Source organism: Nanorana parkeri, unplaced genomic scaffold (assembly GCF_000935625.1).
Source record: "Nanorana parkeri isolate BGI_ZX_2015 unplaced genomic scaffold, ASM93562v1 scaffold2195, whole genome shotgun sequence".
Classification (NCBI taxonomy): domain Eukaryota; kingdom Metazoa; phylum Chordata; class Amphibia; order Anura; family Dicroglossidae; genus Nanorana; species Nanorana parkeri.
In genome coordinates, this window is record NW_017308463.1 from 1 (window position 1) to 17,865 (window position 17,865).

General features: G+C 42.9%; 1 protein-coding gene across 1 annotated transcript in view; it reads left to right on the forward strand.

The window, feature by feature from the left end:
- Window positions 1-95: 95 nt before the first annotated feature.
- The window catches only part of LOC108801015 (alpha-2-macroglobulin-like), a 47,507-nt gene continuing 29,737 nt past the window's right edge, over window positions 96-17,865 (forward strand). The window contains 9 exon segments of the mRNA XM_018572985.1: window positions 96-158; window positions 310-424; window positions 4,309-4,418; window positions 8,677-8,835; window positions 10,795-11,025; window positions 12,917-12,983; window positions 13,790-13,935; window positions 16,298-16,447; window positions 16,545-16,694. Coding sequence (XP_018428487.1) covers window positions 96-158; window positions 310-424; window positions 4,309-4,418; window positions 8,677-8,835; window positions 10,795-11,025; window positions 12,917-12,983; window positions 13,790-13,935; window positions 16,298-16,447; window positions 16,545-16,694 — 1,191 coding nt within the window.

A 17,865-nucleotide genomic window follows, 5' to 3' on the forward strand; every position in this document is an offset into this window, starting at 1 on the left:
CCTTTGAAATTGATTCCTTTCTGCCCAATAGTTCTGACAAAATGAAGCACTGCAGCTGGCGGGGGGGGGGTTAGAGGAGGAGGCTGTCATCCAGGATGGCCGGGCAGTGTGCACGGAGGAGCAGCAAGCGAAGAGGAAGTCGGAGATGCTGTCATCCTGTGAGTTTCAGAGGATGACAGCAGCTCTCTGTGTAGCCAAGCGGAGGATCGGTAAATATCTGAAAAGAATGTGGTAAGAGGAAAGACTTGAGCTAAAGAAATGTCACCTCTAAGGTCACTAACTAATTCACTTTGTGTGTCTCTCTCTCAGTTGGACAGATCAGGATGTCATATCATAGAAGTTAATTCTACAGTCTTTAAGCTGAAAAGCATCAGCATGGAGCAGGTTCTGAAAGGAGAAGCCACCATCACTGATAGTGGAACGGGTAACTTCTGCTTTTAACTTTCTTCTGTCACACTTAGAAAGGGGACATGTAATGGATACAGACTGTTAAAATAGAATTAGCATTGTGTTTTCAACTTCAGAGTAACAAAGTACCTTTCTTTTCAGTAATAATCGTAATAAATTAATAATGTGACTTCAAGAACCTAAGAAAAAGCATGCGTGGTATCTAGACACTGGGAGCAAAGTGTGTGTTTTGTATCATTAGGGACTGCAGCAAATCTGTCACCTAGCTTGGTGTGAGCCTGAAGTGACGAGGAAGGCCTTCCCTTGCTGCTCTCGTCTGAGCCCCACTGGAGATGGGAACAGTAGTTGTGCAGACAGAGAGGGGCACGAGCATAGGCGTCTCTACAGGGGGGCAAGGGGGTTATTCCTTGCCCCCCCCGCTGATTCCCCTTTAAAATGGCAGCTGCCGCACAGCTTCACAGTACGGCAGCGGTCTCTCTCCAGCTGACGGTCGGAGACAAGTCGGACACACTGTCACGGACCGCATGCCCGACTTGCGGGAGCAGCTACACGGTCTGCATCTCTGACAGATGCAGACTGCAGAGCTGCACCTGTCAGCTTCAGCCGGAGCTCTGTCAGTTCTGAGCTCCGGCCGAATGATGGATCACTCGTAAGGTCTAGTGCAGAAAAATGTGTGTGGGGGGAAGTGTATTATTTTATTTGTGCATGGGGGGTGTATTAGCAGTATTTTAGCAGAGTAGGGACAGAGAAGACGCATCAAGGGTGCTTGGGGCTTCACATGGGAGAAACATCACTGCCCCCACCCCACCACCACCCACCACCCGGAGAGGAAGAAGAGGGCATGACAGAGCACATGATCTAGTACATCAAAACTGTAAGTCCCTTTCTATCTTACACTGTCATCCGCACTTTGCGTTACATTGCTGTCATCCACACTTTGCATTACATTGCTGTCATCCACACTTTGCGTTACATTGCTGTCATCCGCACTCTGCGTTACAGTGCTGTCCTCCATACTCTGCTTTACATTGCTGTCATACGCACTCTGCGTTACATTGCTGTCATCCGACCCCTGCGTTACATTGCTGTCATCCGCACTCTGCGTTACAGTGCTGTCCTCCGCACTCTGTGTTACAGTGCTGTCCTCCGCACTCTGCGTTACATTGCTGTCCTCCGTACTCTGCGTTACATTGCTGTCCTCCGTACTCTGCGTTACATTGCTGTCATCCGCACTCTGCGTTACATTGCTGTCATTCGCACTCTGCGTTACAGTGCTGTCATCTGCACTCTGCGTTACAGTGCTGTCCTCCGTACTCTGCGTTACATTGCTGTCATCCGCACTTTGCGTTACATTACTGACCACCCGGAGAGGAAGAAGAGGGCATGAGAGAGCACATGATCTATACATCAAAACTGTAAGTCCCTTTCTATCTTACACTGTTGTCATCCGCACTTTGCGTTACATTGCTGTCATCCGCACTTTGCGTTACATTGCTGTCATCCGCACTTTGCGTTACATTGCTGTCATCCGCACTCTGCGTTACATTGCTGTCATCCGCACTCTGCGTTACATTGCTGTCATCCGCACTCTGCGTTACATTGCTGTCATCCGCACTCTGCGTTACATTGCTGTCATCCGCACTCTGCGTTACATTGCTGTCATTCGCACTCTGCGTTACAGTGCTGTCATCTGCACTCTGCGTTACAGTGCTGTCCTCCGTACTCTGCGTTACATTGCTGTCATCCGCACTTTGCGTTACATTACTGACCACCCGGAGAGGAAGAAGAGGGCATGAGAGAGCACATGATCTATACATCAAAACTGTAAGTCCCTTTCTATCTTACACTGTTGTCATCCGCACTTTGCGTTACATTACTGACCTCCGCCCTCTGCGTTACATTACTGCCCTCCGCCCTCTGCGTTACATTACTGCCCTCCGCCCTCTGCGTTACATTACTGCCCTCCGCCCTCTGCGTTACATTACTGCCCTCCGCCCTCTGCGTTACATTACTGCCCTCCGCCCTCTGCGTTACATTACTGCCCTCCGCCCTCTGCGTTACATTACTGCCCTCCGCCCTCTGCGTTACATTACTGCCCTCCGCCCTCTGCGTTACATTGCTGTTATCCGCACTCTGCGTTGCATTGCTGTCCTCCGCACTCTGCGTTACACTGCTGTCTTTCACACTCTGCGTTGCATTACTGACCTCCGCACTCTGCGTTACATTACTGACCTCCGCACTCTGCGTTACATTACTGACCTCCGCACTCTGCGTTACATTACTGACCTCCGCACTCTGCATTAAATTACTGACCTCCGCACTTTGCGTTACATTGCTGACCTCCGCACTCTGCGTTACATTGCTGTCATCCGCACTCTGCGTTACATTGCTGTCATCTGCACTCTGCGTTACATTGCTGTCATCCGCACTCTGCATTACATTACTGACCTCAGCACTTTGCGTTACATTACTGATCTCCGCACTTTGCGTTACATTGCTGTCCTACGAACTCTTCGTTGCATTGCTGTCCTCCGCACTCTGCGATACATTATCGACCAATGCACTCTGCGCTTTAACTGACCTCTGTCCCAATACTAAAAACCGATACCAGCCCTTACATTTTTCAAATTGACTTGGGTGTCTTCGGTCCGGCAGCGGGCCTTGCGGCAGCCTTCTGGGGGGCCACGCAATGCCTGCTTACAGCGCTTCCGCCACCCGCACATCTTCCCTTCCCTTACTAAGACCCTCCCCACCCCTCCTGACAAGCTCTGCCCAATACATTAGGCCAGAACCCCAGAGTAGAGCAGCAGCACAGGGTATGTGGCAAATGTATATACTATTATTCTGCATTGCTCTATGTTTTGCTGGGATTTGTATTCCTCTATAGCTAATGGTATTATTCCGCAAGGCTGTATAATGTATTGATGGGATTTGTAGTGCTCTATAGATGATGGTATTCTGCATTACTGTATAATGTATTGCTGGGATTTGTAGTCCCTTTACAGCTGGTGGTATTTTGCATTACTGTGTAATGTATTGAGGCGGTTTGTAGTCCTCTATCGCTATAGGTTATTATTTACACAGCCCTGGTGTTTGCTGAAATTGAAAAGCTTTTGAGAGTTTTCCTCTTTCTCAAGTCTGAAGCAATACCTGAGGAAGAAACTCTTGAAAGCTTGTCTTCTAAGTATTAGGTTAGTACAATAAAAAGGTATCATTGCATACCGCATTACTCTCGTATTTTGTAATTTTATTTATATATACTTCTTTCGGTTTTTTTAGTGGTTAAAATTATTAGTGCCCCCCCATTTTAACTGTGGTATTTTATTTGCCCCCCCTATATATTGCTCTTAGAGTCACCACTGGGCACGAGTGCCTGTGCCTGGTATGACTGCTTGACACACTGGATAGGCTTATGCTGATAGCAGGATGCCAGAGGCAGCTGGTGGTTGCTGATGGTCATCTTCGATGTCGCGTGTACGCGCAATTTTAAAGCTTGACATGTTGCGTGTCTATTTACCCGACGTGACTCCGACTTTTATATTTTACCAAAAAACTGGGTAATAATAAATGTTTCCTAACATAATGTAAAAGAATAATAGTAAAAAATAAAACCCGTAGTAGTGATTAAATACCACCAAAAGAAAGCTCTATGTGTCACCAAAAAATGGTATAAAATTCATTTCAGTACAGCGTTGCATGACGGAATAAACGTCAAAGTACCGCAGCGCTGATTACCAAAAAATGGCCTGCCCAGGAAGGGGGTCTAAACGCCTGGTCTTCAAGTGGGTAAAACACACACACACAACCATTACAGAGTCTCTTTAAGATTACATTTCTAATCCCCTGATTGGCTGAAGGTGTATGTTATCTCTTTTTTATTTTCAATGTTTCCTTTGGCAGGAATTGAGTTATCTACAACTAGCCAAACTAGTGTATCCAACATAATCAATAAGGTGTCGTTTGTTAATGCTGACAATAACTACAAAGTTGGGATCCCCTACACTGGAGTGGTGAGTCTCTGCACTAACACAAACAAGCTGAATTTACTAAACTATAAAGATCATTATTTTCAGCATTAACAGTCACACGGCTGAAAATAGTGATAATGATAAAACCTACCACATGAGTTCTACGAGCTTTATGAACTAAGCCTAATATTGTCAAAAGTTTGAGGTAAGTTCTTCTTAAAGTGACACTAAACTCAGTAGTTAAATCTTAAAAATGCATTCAAGTACCCTATTAACAGAAATGTATCTTATTTGTGTATCACTCGGCTGTAGCCCCTCAGATAATCTCTAAATTGGAGCTGACACTGTCCTTCCTTCTGGATGGTGGATACTTTTGTTCTCCAAGGCCCCTGTGCATGTTGTAAAGTAGTCACCGCTCCAAGCTCGCTCCTGTGATAGACTACAATCTCATGTTTTGCTTACTAATTTGTATTGAGATTGTAGTCCATCATGGTAGTGAGCTTGGAGCAGTGGATACTTTACAACACACACAGAGACCACCCTCCTGAAAGAAGGTCAGTGTCGACACATTTCCAGAGATGATTTGAGGGTCTATAGCTGAATGATACACAAATAACATACATTTCTGTTAATAGTTTTGGTACTTGAATGCATTTTAAGATTAAACTCCTGATTTTAGTGTCCCCTTAAGGCTAGTATGCATGGGTTTTTGAGATGCCTTTACAATGTGTTTGCCATGCATTTGCCACACACTTTACATTTGGAATACATTGACATTTATTTGTATAAAGAAATAAAGATGAAAGCTCAAACTGATCTCAGACTGATTTTATAGTGACTCTGTCATGAGAAAAGTACAATTGGGAGATCATCCCATTGCAAGAAGTGCTTAAAAGAAGAACTATGAGGTGTTTTTCACTCATCCTCATAGTTCTAGCCGACCTGTGACAATGAGACTGTCACAGGTCGGCTCAGTAGATCAGGAGGTGAGCGAACACATACCGGCGTTCGCCCACCTCTCGATCCTGTCACGGCTCTCTGCCCTGACAGGGGAGGGGCTGGATTCCCCCTGCCCCGCTCCGATCCGTCAGTGCCGACTGGCGGAACGGACGGGGGAGGGGGCGGGTACAGCTGGCTCGGCCTCTAGATAGGAACTGGCTCGGCCTCTAGATAGGCAGAGCCAGCTGTCGGGATCCGCTTCAGCTACGGCGTCTTAGTAGCTCGCGGTATACTGAGCCTAGGGTGACGGGAGGATGCTAGTTTGTGTCCTCCCATTACCCTAAGGAGAACTATGGGGAAAAGCCTTAACCCCATAGTTTTCCTTTAAGGACCTTCATAGAAGATCACTGGGAATTATTTTAATGAAAGCTTCAAATTAAAAAAGACCTAGAACAACTTTTGAAGTTATAATAACATTTTAACACTGAGATTTTAGTGGCTGGCTTTAGAACTTATTTATCTGATCTCAAATAGGGATGAGCCAAACACCTCCGTGTTCGGTTCGTACTCGAACATTCCAACCGCCGAAATGTTCGAGTACGAACTCAAACTCAATGTAAGTGTACGGGGGTCGAATGTTCGACCCCAGATACAGCTGCCGGTACATGTGGCTGCAGCGGCCTGTGTCCCTTCAAATCCCCGCTTTTTTCCCCACCTGTGTTGGCGGAGGCAGCGGGGACACAGACCTCTGCATTGCTCCGCTGCCCCCGTACCTCTGCTGCTGTCTTCCCTTGGTCTGTCGGCTTCTCCGTTCCCCCGTCTGGCCAATAGCAAGCTGGCTATTGCACCCGCCCACTGCCTGCTGTCAATTAGCATGGGGGGACCTGATAGAGAACTTTCTCCTTCAGGCCCCTCCTCCACTGAGCCGTGAGCCCTCTGAGTCAAAGACTTTAGCAAATCAGAGCTTCAGTGGGCATTTTGTATTATGGAATGTCCGTAGTCGAACAAACCGCGAACATCCCGATGTTCGATTCGAACAAGCGCTCGAACTGCCGATGTTCGATTCAAACTCATGTTCAAATCGAACACTGGGCCCATCCCTAATCTCAAAAACCTAAACCCTAGAGAAAGTTTTTCCTCAATAAAGAAAGTTTGGACATGCACAATAAAGTAACAAGCTTCTGTCGAGTTGGTGTCTGAGTTAATGTTAAAATATAATACTAAAGTAAGTGTGGGTCTGGCCATTTTGAACAATTTCCTGCAGTGCTTAGGCCTCCTAACTCAATCTGCCTGTCCATCAAGACTCCATCTAGTGGCCCCAACTAGATGCCCACATTTCAGTTCAGATACCAGTGCCGATACTTGGCACTTTCACGAGAACTATGAGGGTTGCATTGGTTGCAGCTGCGACTGTGCCCTGGTGCTTTGCCACTGCCCTGAAATCATTAGTCTGTATTGTTTTAGAAAAACTGTTACATGACAATAAATAAATTTTAAAAAATGTAAAAAAATCAGTAATTGGTATTTGTGATGACAAGTACTTGGTCTGGAAAAAATGGTATCGGTGCATCCCTAGATACACTATATTACCAAAAGTATTGGGACACCTGCCTTTACACGCACATGAACTTTAATGGCATCCCAGTCTTAGTCCGTAGGTATCAGTATTGAGTTGGCCCACCCTTTGCCGCCATAACAGCTTCAACTCTTCTAGGGAGGCGCCCACAACGTTTAGGAGTGTGTCTATGGGAATGTTTGACCATTCTTCCAGAAGCGCATTTGTGACGTCAGGGACTGATGTTGGACGAGAAGGCCTGGCTCGCAGTCTCTGCTCTAATTCATCCCAAAGGTGTTCTATCGGGTTGAGGTCAGGACTCTGTACAGGCCAGTCAAGTTCCGCCACCCCAAACTTGCTCATCCATGTCTTTATGGACCTTGCTTTGTGCACTGGTGCGCAATCATGTTGGAACAGGAAGGGGCCATCCCCAAACTGTTCCTGAAAAGTTGGGGGCATGAGATTGTCCAAAATGTCTTGGTATGCAGATGCCTTAAGAGTTCCCTTCACTGGAACTAAGGGGGCAAGCCCAACCCCTGAAAATCAACCCCACACCATAATCCCCCCTCCACCAAACTTCACACTTGGCACAATGCAGTCAGGCAAATACTGTTTTCCTGGCTACCGCCAAACCCAGACACGTCCATCGGATTGCCAGAATGAGAAGCGTTATACCTCACTCCAGAGAACACGTCTCCACTTCTCTAGAGTCCAGTGGCGGCGTGCTTTACAGCACTGCATCCGACGCTTTGCATTGCACTTGGTGTTGTAAGGCTTGGATGCAGCTGCTCAGCCATGGAACCCCATTCCTTGAAGCTCTCTACGAACTGTTGTTGTGCCAATCTGAAGGCCAGACGAAGTTTAGAGGTCTGTAGCTATTAACTTTGCAGACAGTTGGCGACTTCTGTGCACTATGCGCTTCAGCACGTGCTGACCCCGCTCTGTCATTTTACGTGGCCTACTACTTCGTGGCTGAGTTGTTGTTGTTCCCAGTTGCTTCCACGTTGTTATAATACCACTAACAGGTGACCGAGAAATATTTAATAGCAAGGAAATTTCACGGAACCCCTGAATCCAGTGTTTTGAAGGGGTGTCCCAATACTTTTGATAATATAGTGTATGCATGTACAGTATGTATATATGTGTGTGTGTATGTGTATATATATATATATACACATATATATATATATATATCATACATTAAAACAGGCAAACAGGGATGCACAAATCCTAGGATCCCTGTAGCCAATGCTCCTTAAAAATGACAGCTGCCTCCTAAGTTTTGAGTTTTTCTCTAATCAAGTAGCTGAAAAAGTATCTGTACTTGTACATGTACCATGTACAGTACTTGGTATCTGTTCATCCCTAGCCCCAAGTGGAGATTTACAATTCATAACATACAAATATTTTTGTATATTTATGTTGTGTTTCAAAAAGCTGTGTAAGGCACATCTATCACTATGTCCATTTCTCACTGCAGCACCATAGCATACTTTGTGTTTCCATGGAATAAGTTCCCAGTCCCCTCGAAGGTGTAGAGAATTAAAAGGGCAGCCCACCAGGTCTATTTCAATTTTTGGCAGATGCTGGATAATGGCTCTGCGAGTTGGTTATAAATTTACCAAATAGTAATGAGTAAATAGTAGAAAAGCCACTAAAATAATGTTCTGTGACTGTGAGGACTCATGTACAGGTCTCCTGTTTATTTCTGGCATTGTACTAATTCTCTATAAAATAAAATCACGACCAATAGTAAGTATTAAGCCTGTAACCCAACTGATTGTATCTTCTTGTGTCTTCTTTTAGATTAAAGTGGTGGATGTTGGTGATAACCCTATACCAGGCATTAATGTTTACCTAACAAGTTATGAAGACCCGATCAACGACACCTTAGTGACAGACGACAATGGGCAAGCTTCTTTCACTCTCGATACTAATGGTTGGAAGGGAAGTAAAATCTTAACGGTACTAAAATTTGTTTGTATATTGGTGCATCTATTAGTCTATATGTAAGGGGTTAGTTATAAAATGTCTCTTATTTCTCTACACAATTTCCCTGGCGCTGAACAGTTTTAAAGGTCCGTTCACACTAGAGCCCTATGGTAATGTACGTTTGAATTGCGCATTGCCACAATGTTAAATGCTAGGTGTATTGCAGTGCCCCAGCACACCTGGGCAGTCCATTGCAACACTTTTGTTTTGGGGCACACCACAAGGCACAGATGTGAACCACTTGTATGTTGCATGTCTAGTTTTGAAGTCCTGATGAACTATCACTTTATATCAGCTAAATACATTCCATTATGTGAAGATGTGCATTGCAGTTTGTTTCCTTTAGAATGTGAAGGACCCTTGTTCTCTGCGTAGAAGCAGAGGTCTCTGTGCAAAGGTTCCACATGTCCTGTGGTTAGTCAGAGTTCTCCTATCAGCAGGTTGTGTGAGCTTTGATAGGTCTTCATTAAAAAAAATATAAGACGTTCTGTGAATGGCAGAGGTGCAGAGCAAGCTATTCCCTGTGTTCAGTATACAGACTGCAAGTTGTTCTGAAAAGACCAACTCTGACCACATGAAGCACAGATCACTACAGTGAGTTTCTGAATCCCCAGCACCCTCCAGATGTGAAATTTGAAGAATTAGGTGTAACCCAGCTGAACCAATGTAAGTTTTAAGAACAGATCATTTCTGGAGTTCAGCTTTAAAGAAGATCTCCATGATTTTTAAAAGTTAACCCTTGCCGTGGAGCAACCCCCACAATGCAAGGGCTTACTGCTTGTTTTTCTTTAGGGGATGGAATGAGGAAGACATACTCACTTGATCCTCTGTCCTGCTCAGTGCTCCCCTCTTCCAATGTGGCTGTGGTATGTCGTTTGGCATCCTCACGTCTAATAGACCTGCTGTATTAGATGTGATGACATCACAGGTCCTTAGACTGCTGGAGCCCGGGGTAGAAGAGGTTGCAGGGATTGATCTAGCAGCCAGATAGGACAAGGATCAGGTTTTTCTTCTTTTTTTTTTGCCCCCCAGACGAAAGCAGTTACATCCTGCAGTGTGGGGGTAACCCCACTGCAAGAGTTATTTTTTAATAATCCAGGAGGTCCTCTTTAATCATATAAAGGGTGCAAAGTAGATAGACAAAAAAGCAACAAACTGGTTAAAATACATCAAAAACTGCACTGAATGAGTCGATTTTAGGGGCCATAAATCCTCCTTGTAGTTTTAAAGCGGAACTACATCCTCTTATCCTTTACAGTCAAAGAAGGTGCCATCTTAGCCTCTATCTGGATTGTAGTTGCCATGGTGCTCTACATGTGATCAGCTATGACACCAACCATTTCAGGGCTTGAAAGTTTGACTGAGAGCTGAAATAGGCACTCTGGCAACCCTGACAGTTGGCATGCCTTGAAAGTAACAGTTTCGGGATACCATTAACCACTTCCCCTTTGACAGGAGGGGAGCATTTTAAAACCACATCTTCCACGTGCATAAGCGGGAAACTCTCAAAATTTTAAGGTGTTTGCAGGCAACAGTGAAGCATGCTGGAGGTTGCCTGCATGTCTGGGGCTGCATTTCTTCCAAGGAGTTGGATATTTGGTCAGGATCAATGGTGTCCTCAGAGCTAAGAAATACAAGCAGATACTTTTCCACATCAGGGAGGCATGAGATTGGCCCCAAATGTATTCAACCCCAAACATGCAGCCAATGTCATTAAGAACTATCTTCAGCATGAAGAAGAAGGAGTCCTGGAAGTGATGGTTTGGCCCCCACAGATATATTTGTCCATATTATTTATATTTTAATGTTTATTATTCATTTATATTTAAATATCATAATTTTATAATCTAATGTATTTTTTATCTGAAATGTAAGTATTTGTTTTGAACACGTACATTTTTGTAAGTTTCCTTATTTGTCTTCATATCAAAGGCAAGAACAAATTTCGAGTATATGTGGCAATTGTCCGACAACATATTCCCTGAGTATGGTATGGCAAGTCTGGATCTTAAACACTTCTACTCCCGCAATAAGAGCTTCCTGAAGCTTCACTCCTTAGACACAGTCCTGCCATGTGAGGGGCAACACGAGGTGCAGGTGGAATATATACTTAAACACACAGAGCTGACGAATGACGCTGGCCACCTTGACCTACATTATCTGGTGAGAATCTTTTTGCATTATGTCGAGTTTTGGTTAAACAGCTAAATACATACTTGTGATTTGTGCTTTTAGGATGTTGTTTTACATGTTAAAAAGTGTGAAGCTGTTCTTTTGATTTGAGCACCCTTCTTCTCTCTATGGCTGTACACAGATCTTGCAGCTCTTTAGACTCTGGGCCACTGTCACACATGAAGTGAACATCATGACACCCACCCTGAAATTTTTCCTTCTTGCAATTTACACAAAATTACCCTGCCCTTCTTTAAAAAAAAAAAAAAAATCATACCGCAGCTTGCTGCAAGCAAGAGGAAGCAGTTCCCTAAATCTGGCTATGAACACAGGAACTGCACAGGTACCATGATTTTCATTATTATCAGGGCCATCCCTTTAATGAGGCAGCCTGAGGCTGTTTTCTCTTTGGATCACATGAGAGGGTAGGCATGGGCTCGATGTTCGAGTGGAACGTGAGTTCGACTCAAACATCGGCAGTCGTGTGTCCGGCGAACACACAAATTGTCAGGGCACAACTGTCACAAGGCACTGCTCCCTGTGAAGCCCTGATTGCCTAAAGTCTTGCACCTGACCACAGGTCAGGTGCAAGACTTTGCACAATCAGGGCCTAATACTCTGTAAGAGCCATGATTGACTTTGCCCAATCATGGCTCACCTGTCAGATGCCGTACAACTGTAAAGAGTTGGGCGGAACTAGCTGTTTATATGTTGCTGGCATCTGTCAAAATAACATTCTGCAGGGGGAGTTAGACGCGAGCAGACGGGACAGCGGTCGTCGTTTAAAAAAAATGATTTCTATTTATTTTTTGTTTTATTTTTTATTTCATCGAGGAGTCGTCATCATGGACATCACTGGTGATTGACCCTGGATTATGTCAGTGGATTCATATTTTTTTCAAATAAAGGATTTTTTTCAAAAGTCTGATCTTTTCATTTACATTTTTATTTAATCCTTTAGTGAATGGGTAGGGGTTTTCCCAGCAATGCTCTGCTGATGTAAACTTTCCAGGATGCAATGCTTGGGTACATACATAATTTGTGCCAGAAGTAGACCAGGAAGAGGATGAATTCTATTTGTTAGTAAATAAGAAATATATTTGTTTAACTTATGAATGTAATACATTTTTAAATCGGCATGCAGTGCTGCATGCTGCTGTGATTTTATGTGAAAGGGGGTAAAGGTACACTTTAAGGGGTTAATTACTACCAAAGGGATGCCAACACTTCAACTTTCCACACTAGAGCACTGCAAGGAATCAGGAATCAGGAATCAGTCTGGAAAGGACATTGTAAAATATTCTTCAGAACAGAAAAAGGTAGAACTCTGTAATAAGGATTCGTTAAAATCCTTGCTATGCACATTAATTACCCTGAGGGGATTTGTTTCTCAACATAAAAAATGTAAATGCTACTGTGATTGACATAACTAATTCCATGTCCAACTAGTCCACAGTTTCACAGGTTTAACAGTAAAGAGCTCTTGATGGAACTGGAGATTAAATCTATCTTCTTCTAGTTGCAAGGTGTGGTCTCATGTCTTTTGCTGTTACTTCAAATCAAAGAGTGTTCTTCTGAATTTGATAGGCCATTTATATTTTTTTAAATAGTGATCACATCTCATCTTTTTTCTCCTTTTCAAAGGTTAATAGATTTAGTTCTATTGACTTTTTCTCCTAACTGATATTTGCTATGCCATTTTTTAACTTAAATCGAGTAGCTGTAGACAGTTGACAATATTACCGGCTATCTTTGCAATATAATAGCAACCACTGTGCAAACCCTCCACTATAGCACATACAGCACCAGCATGTGTTACACAACTTATTTCTGTATTAATTCATTTTTTAATATGTAGTCATTTTCTTTTATATTTTAAAAGGTGACTTCTAAAGGCTCCATACAACATTATGGATCTTTTAAAATCAGCACAGAAAATAAAAATGAAGGTAAGATAAATAATTGCTTATATATTTCAAGCATAATAAAAGGTGGCCCACCTCTCATGTAAAATCAGATTTTTAGAGAAAAAACCCATAGAGAAAAGTTAACAAATATGCTTAGCTTTCAACTAGCTTCTGCCCGCTGTGCCAGCATATGAGTGATGTTATGATCTATCCAGCGAGATCCTGGGAACCATGAGACCAACCATGAGATGCTCCTGCTTTCCTAAAATGTTGCCGGTGACATCACTCACTCCTGTGCAGAAGTCAGGTGTAAGGCATATTTATATTTTTAAACGTTTCTCCACAGGTTTTTTTTTTACCCCTAAAAGCGTGAGCCACTACTTAATAAGCCGACCTTGCATTCTGGTTCATGGACCTTTGGTGCAGTTGCCCTTATTTTGTAGTCCCTTTCCAAATTTTAGCTCCCCCACCACCTAGCCTTGTACTCATTTGTCCAAATACTACAAGATATCGCCTTTATAGGTGATGCATGATCTTTTGTTAAAATCTTCCCAGCCAAGCCTGTGCATGGGCCCTGCACTCCTATTCAGTCCTATGGAGAGTTAGTCCAAGGTATGTGCTCATACTCCAGAGCTCTCCATATGACTGAAATAAGAGTGGAGAGCATGGGCCTGGCTGGGAAGATTTTACGAGAGAATCTGTGGCACCACAAAGACCATACAGTAAATCTAATTTCTTGCTGTGTCTGCATCTGATTTTAAACATCATGTGGATATTAAATATATCTGTGCAACTAATACACATAGAATGATCAGTCTGCCTCTTTGTGTGCCCTTCATCTGCTGCAGATCATCATGGCAAGGCCACACTGAAGCTCTCCTTAAGTGCAGGGACATCTTCAACGTTTCGGGCACTTGTGTATACCATATTACCAGATGGAGATATTTTGGCCGACTCGGCAAACTATAAAGTACAGCAATGCTTGCAGAATAAAGTGAGTGGTCTGAGCCTAATGCTTGCTCTGTGTTCTGTGGTGTATGAAAACCTAAAGTCCAATTTATGCTAAAATATTTGATTATTTTTTGGATAGAGTGGAGAAGGGTTGAATTCCTGTCAGGTTTTAAATGTCTATCACCCACACAATGAATTTATCTTCTGTTCCTGACTTGTCTGACTCTTGTTATATGGCAAGGGAGTATGGAGAATTTTCCCTCTTAAAGGGTTATTAGACCCTCTGTTTTTTTGCATATATCTACTGCTAGCAAGCAGTAGATATATGCAACAACTTTTTTTTTTTTAAACAAACCCCGCTTTAAAAGAGGTTAATACTTACCTGTGTCTTCGCTGCGCGCTCCCGTCCGAAAATCTGAAAAAGCATCTCGGGGCAGTCGCATGCGCAGTTCAGATTTTCGACCGGGAGACGAGGAGAGACACAAGGTGAGTCTATGGGCAGCGTGCACCCGCATGCAGACACCGTGGGACAGGAAGTGCCAGCAAGCACAGAGGAAACATCGCTGGATCGGAGACCCGAAGCAACGCTGGAGGGACAGCTGAAAACGACAGGAAAGAAGAAGAAGATCGGATTAAGAGACATAATTTAAGGTAAGTGCTGACATTAACATTGGGGGAGGGGAAAAAATAATTACTTTAATGTCACTTTAAGGGCACAAACAGGTATAGAATGGTAATAGAGGTAATAACTAGGGATGCACAGATATATCGTCTGCTGAAGCATATCGCCCAAAAATGACACTTTTGGCAAAATGCCAAAAGTTAATTTTTTGGCCGAAATAGTGGTGCATCCGTGAATTCTCTCCTCCCCGCTGGGCGCTGCTCTGTGTCCCAGCGAGTAAGAGAGAAACTGTCACAGGAGGCCCCAGCCTCCTGTCACAGATCAGGAGAGTGGCGGTGTGGGCGGAGACAGCCATTGATGTCACAGGAGGCTGAGCTCTCCTCCCGCAACGTCCTGCCCAGTCTTCTGACAGTGTCAATGGAGAGCGGGTGCAAACACTCAGTGATCAGTGATTGCTGAGTGTTTGTAAATAATTGAGGACAGAGTATATTCACTGTGTCCCCAATTATAAATGAATGGGAAGTGATCTAGAGCACTTCCTGTTCATTCATGATTGTGGATATAGTAAACATACTATGTCCTCAAGTTATGAAAGAAAAGGAAAACTCAGTATAGTGGACTCTGTGTCCTCAATTTCTTTTTCTTTTTTAAAAGGGAAATATCAGGGGTCTGTTTAGACCCCTCTTATTTCTCTGAAGCCCTAAAAGTAAAGTAAAAAATAAAAACACTTAATAAAAATGAATAAATAAAATATAAACAAATTTGAAAAAGTTATAATAAAAAACATTTTCGGTTTCAGCCTGACATTGTTTTTCATTTCGGTTTTGAAATTTTCATTTCGGTACACCTCTAGTAGTAACCCATCATCTCTTTACTGGAACATTTGTTTTTATTGCAAATATACTAATCAGATGCATATTTTACACAGTGGGGTTGATTTACTAACCTTTTAAACACACCACGAATGTGTATACACCTCTGTAGTGTGTTCCCTCCCAGCATGATCTATGGGAGGAATCGAAACACCTTTGTAGTGTGTACACACCCAGCAGGTGTGTTGTGCAAAGCCCTGCAATGAATTGCAAGGTAATGTGGTGTAAATTAGCTCTATGTTATGTTGCTTGCGTTGATGAATGCAGGAATGTAAATGCATGAGCTAACCATTTTTGTCTAAACTGTGAAGCAGCATTATATATGCGTCATGTGCATGATTTTTCCATATATGGCATTAGTGGAAATATGCTTTTAGAGGCTTTTTGGTTGATAAATACGTTTTGCTGTGTGAAAATCACACACACCTGGTGTGTGTGTGTGTGTTTAGGTTAGTAAATCACCCCCAGTGTCTCTAAGACCTCCTCCTATTGCCATATGTCCTTTGCGAGCTCTCACATGATGACGCGCCAGAGTAAAAAATACATGCCACACCGCACACAAAGGTCCGCACACCACTGCTCTATGCTGCTTTGCGTGCAGTGTGGCACAGGCTTTACTCATTAGCATGATTCAAGGAGGGTTTGCAGAGTGCAGTTACAATTAGGTAGGCAGCATAATTTACTGCAGTCAGATCTTTGAAATTTCCAGGATGTTTTTGGTCACTACACTTTGCACCTCACCATTGCTTTTTGTGCTCCTTTATCGAAAAGGTTGGAGTATAAACCATACAGACCACATACCACAGAGGATGAACACGTAGAAGCTGTTTTTTTCTTGCAGACATAATCAGAAGAATAAACATATTACTTTTATTTTAATACTCTGTGCTATTGTTCTTTCCCCTTGCCAGGTATCAATCGGCTTCTCTCCAAAAGAGGTGGTTCCGGGCCTGGATGTGTCTCTTCAGGTTCAGGCTGCTCCTGGTTCTCTCTGTGGTCTCAGGGTAGTGGATCAGAGTGTGGTCTTGATGAAACCAGAAAAGGAGCTGACTGCCGACAAAGTGAGTGGTGGATCTACAAAATAGAAATGAGTAATTGGCCTTCTTCTTAGCGTGCCTTTTTATATTTTTCCATCATTTTGTTTGTTTTGTTTTTAAGGTTTATAATCTGTTTCCATTCCGGGATGATGGCAAATATGATTATCGCATCGAAGAACACGAAGACCATTGTCCATTTCATCCCTTGCATCATCCTTCTCTTCGTCCATCAAGAGATGACCAGTATGTGGATGTGTACAGCTTCTTTAAGGTATACATAGAAACAGATTCAAAGATATGACTATAAATTGTTAAAGAAAAATCACATGTTATACAATGTTATACATTTTACAAAATTGAAGAAGCAGAGCAACAGTTTTCATACTGTATATTTTTGGAAAATAAAGCTATACGATAAATATCATAAATAAGGCACATTTCCTGTTGCTGTTAGCAGCTAAAGGTATATCCATCTCCACATATGACTGTAAAAGTGACTTAGAGACCAGTGATACTAATTTACTAACACCAGTGAGGTTATACCACATCAGTCTTTTGGAATGAGGTTTGTGAAAGCCATGAAAGTATTAATAAAAGCCACTCAACCAAGTTTTAACTGAACAGCGTCACCAGGATGTTGCCTGCAGGATAGGTTAAGTACCAAGCTTTTTGAGACATGAGCCCAGAACAGGGATATCACTGTTTATCATGATCTGATGACTATATTTATTGAGCCAATGGATCTCAAAGAGAACCTATAAGCCATTTCAAAAGTTTCTCAGTTTGATACACAAGTGCTCTATGAAACTATTATCCTGACACCTTTCTGACAAGGTATATAAGGAATTTGTGGTCATGCATTGTCACCAAAAAGTGCTCCAAACTATCACCTACAAGAGTTGAGGTTCAACAAACAATGGTCAAAATGTGCAGGGCTATATTGATAACATCCCCCCATATATATAAAGATCAATTAAACATATCAACAAAGTTTTGTTTTAACAGTATTAGATATTTTGTAAAAAGGATAAAATATACTAGCTTTATTAATAACAACAAGCTGCGATGCTTGAAGCTGACATGTGTTAAACGTGATACAGTCACGCCATATTTACACATTTATAGAGAATTCCTCTCAGCCAGCTTCTGCTGTGGTGGTATTGGTTTTTTTTTTAAGCACTATAGTTGACCTTCATCCCCCCAGCTATGTAAGCAGACAAGAGCATCTCCCTTCTGAGCAACCCCCATATGGGTGCGAAATGAGTAGAGAATGAGACCTCAAGAGACTATTGGTCATTGAACTTACCATGGCTTCATACTTGGATCACGGTTGTGACTTCACAAAGTATAGTTTATACCTTGTACGGTTATTCTTGCTGAGGATCTCGTTGGAGTTTGCTCGGCCATGGTTGGAGGGATGATTTTATCTGATTTTGTATATG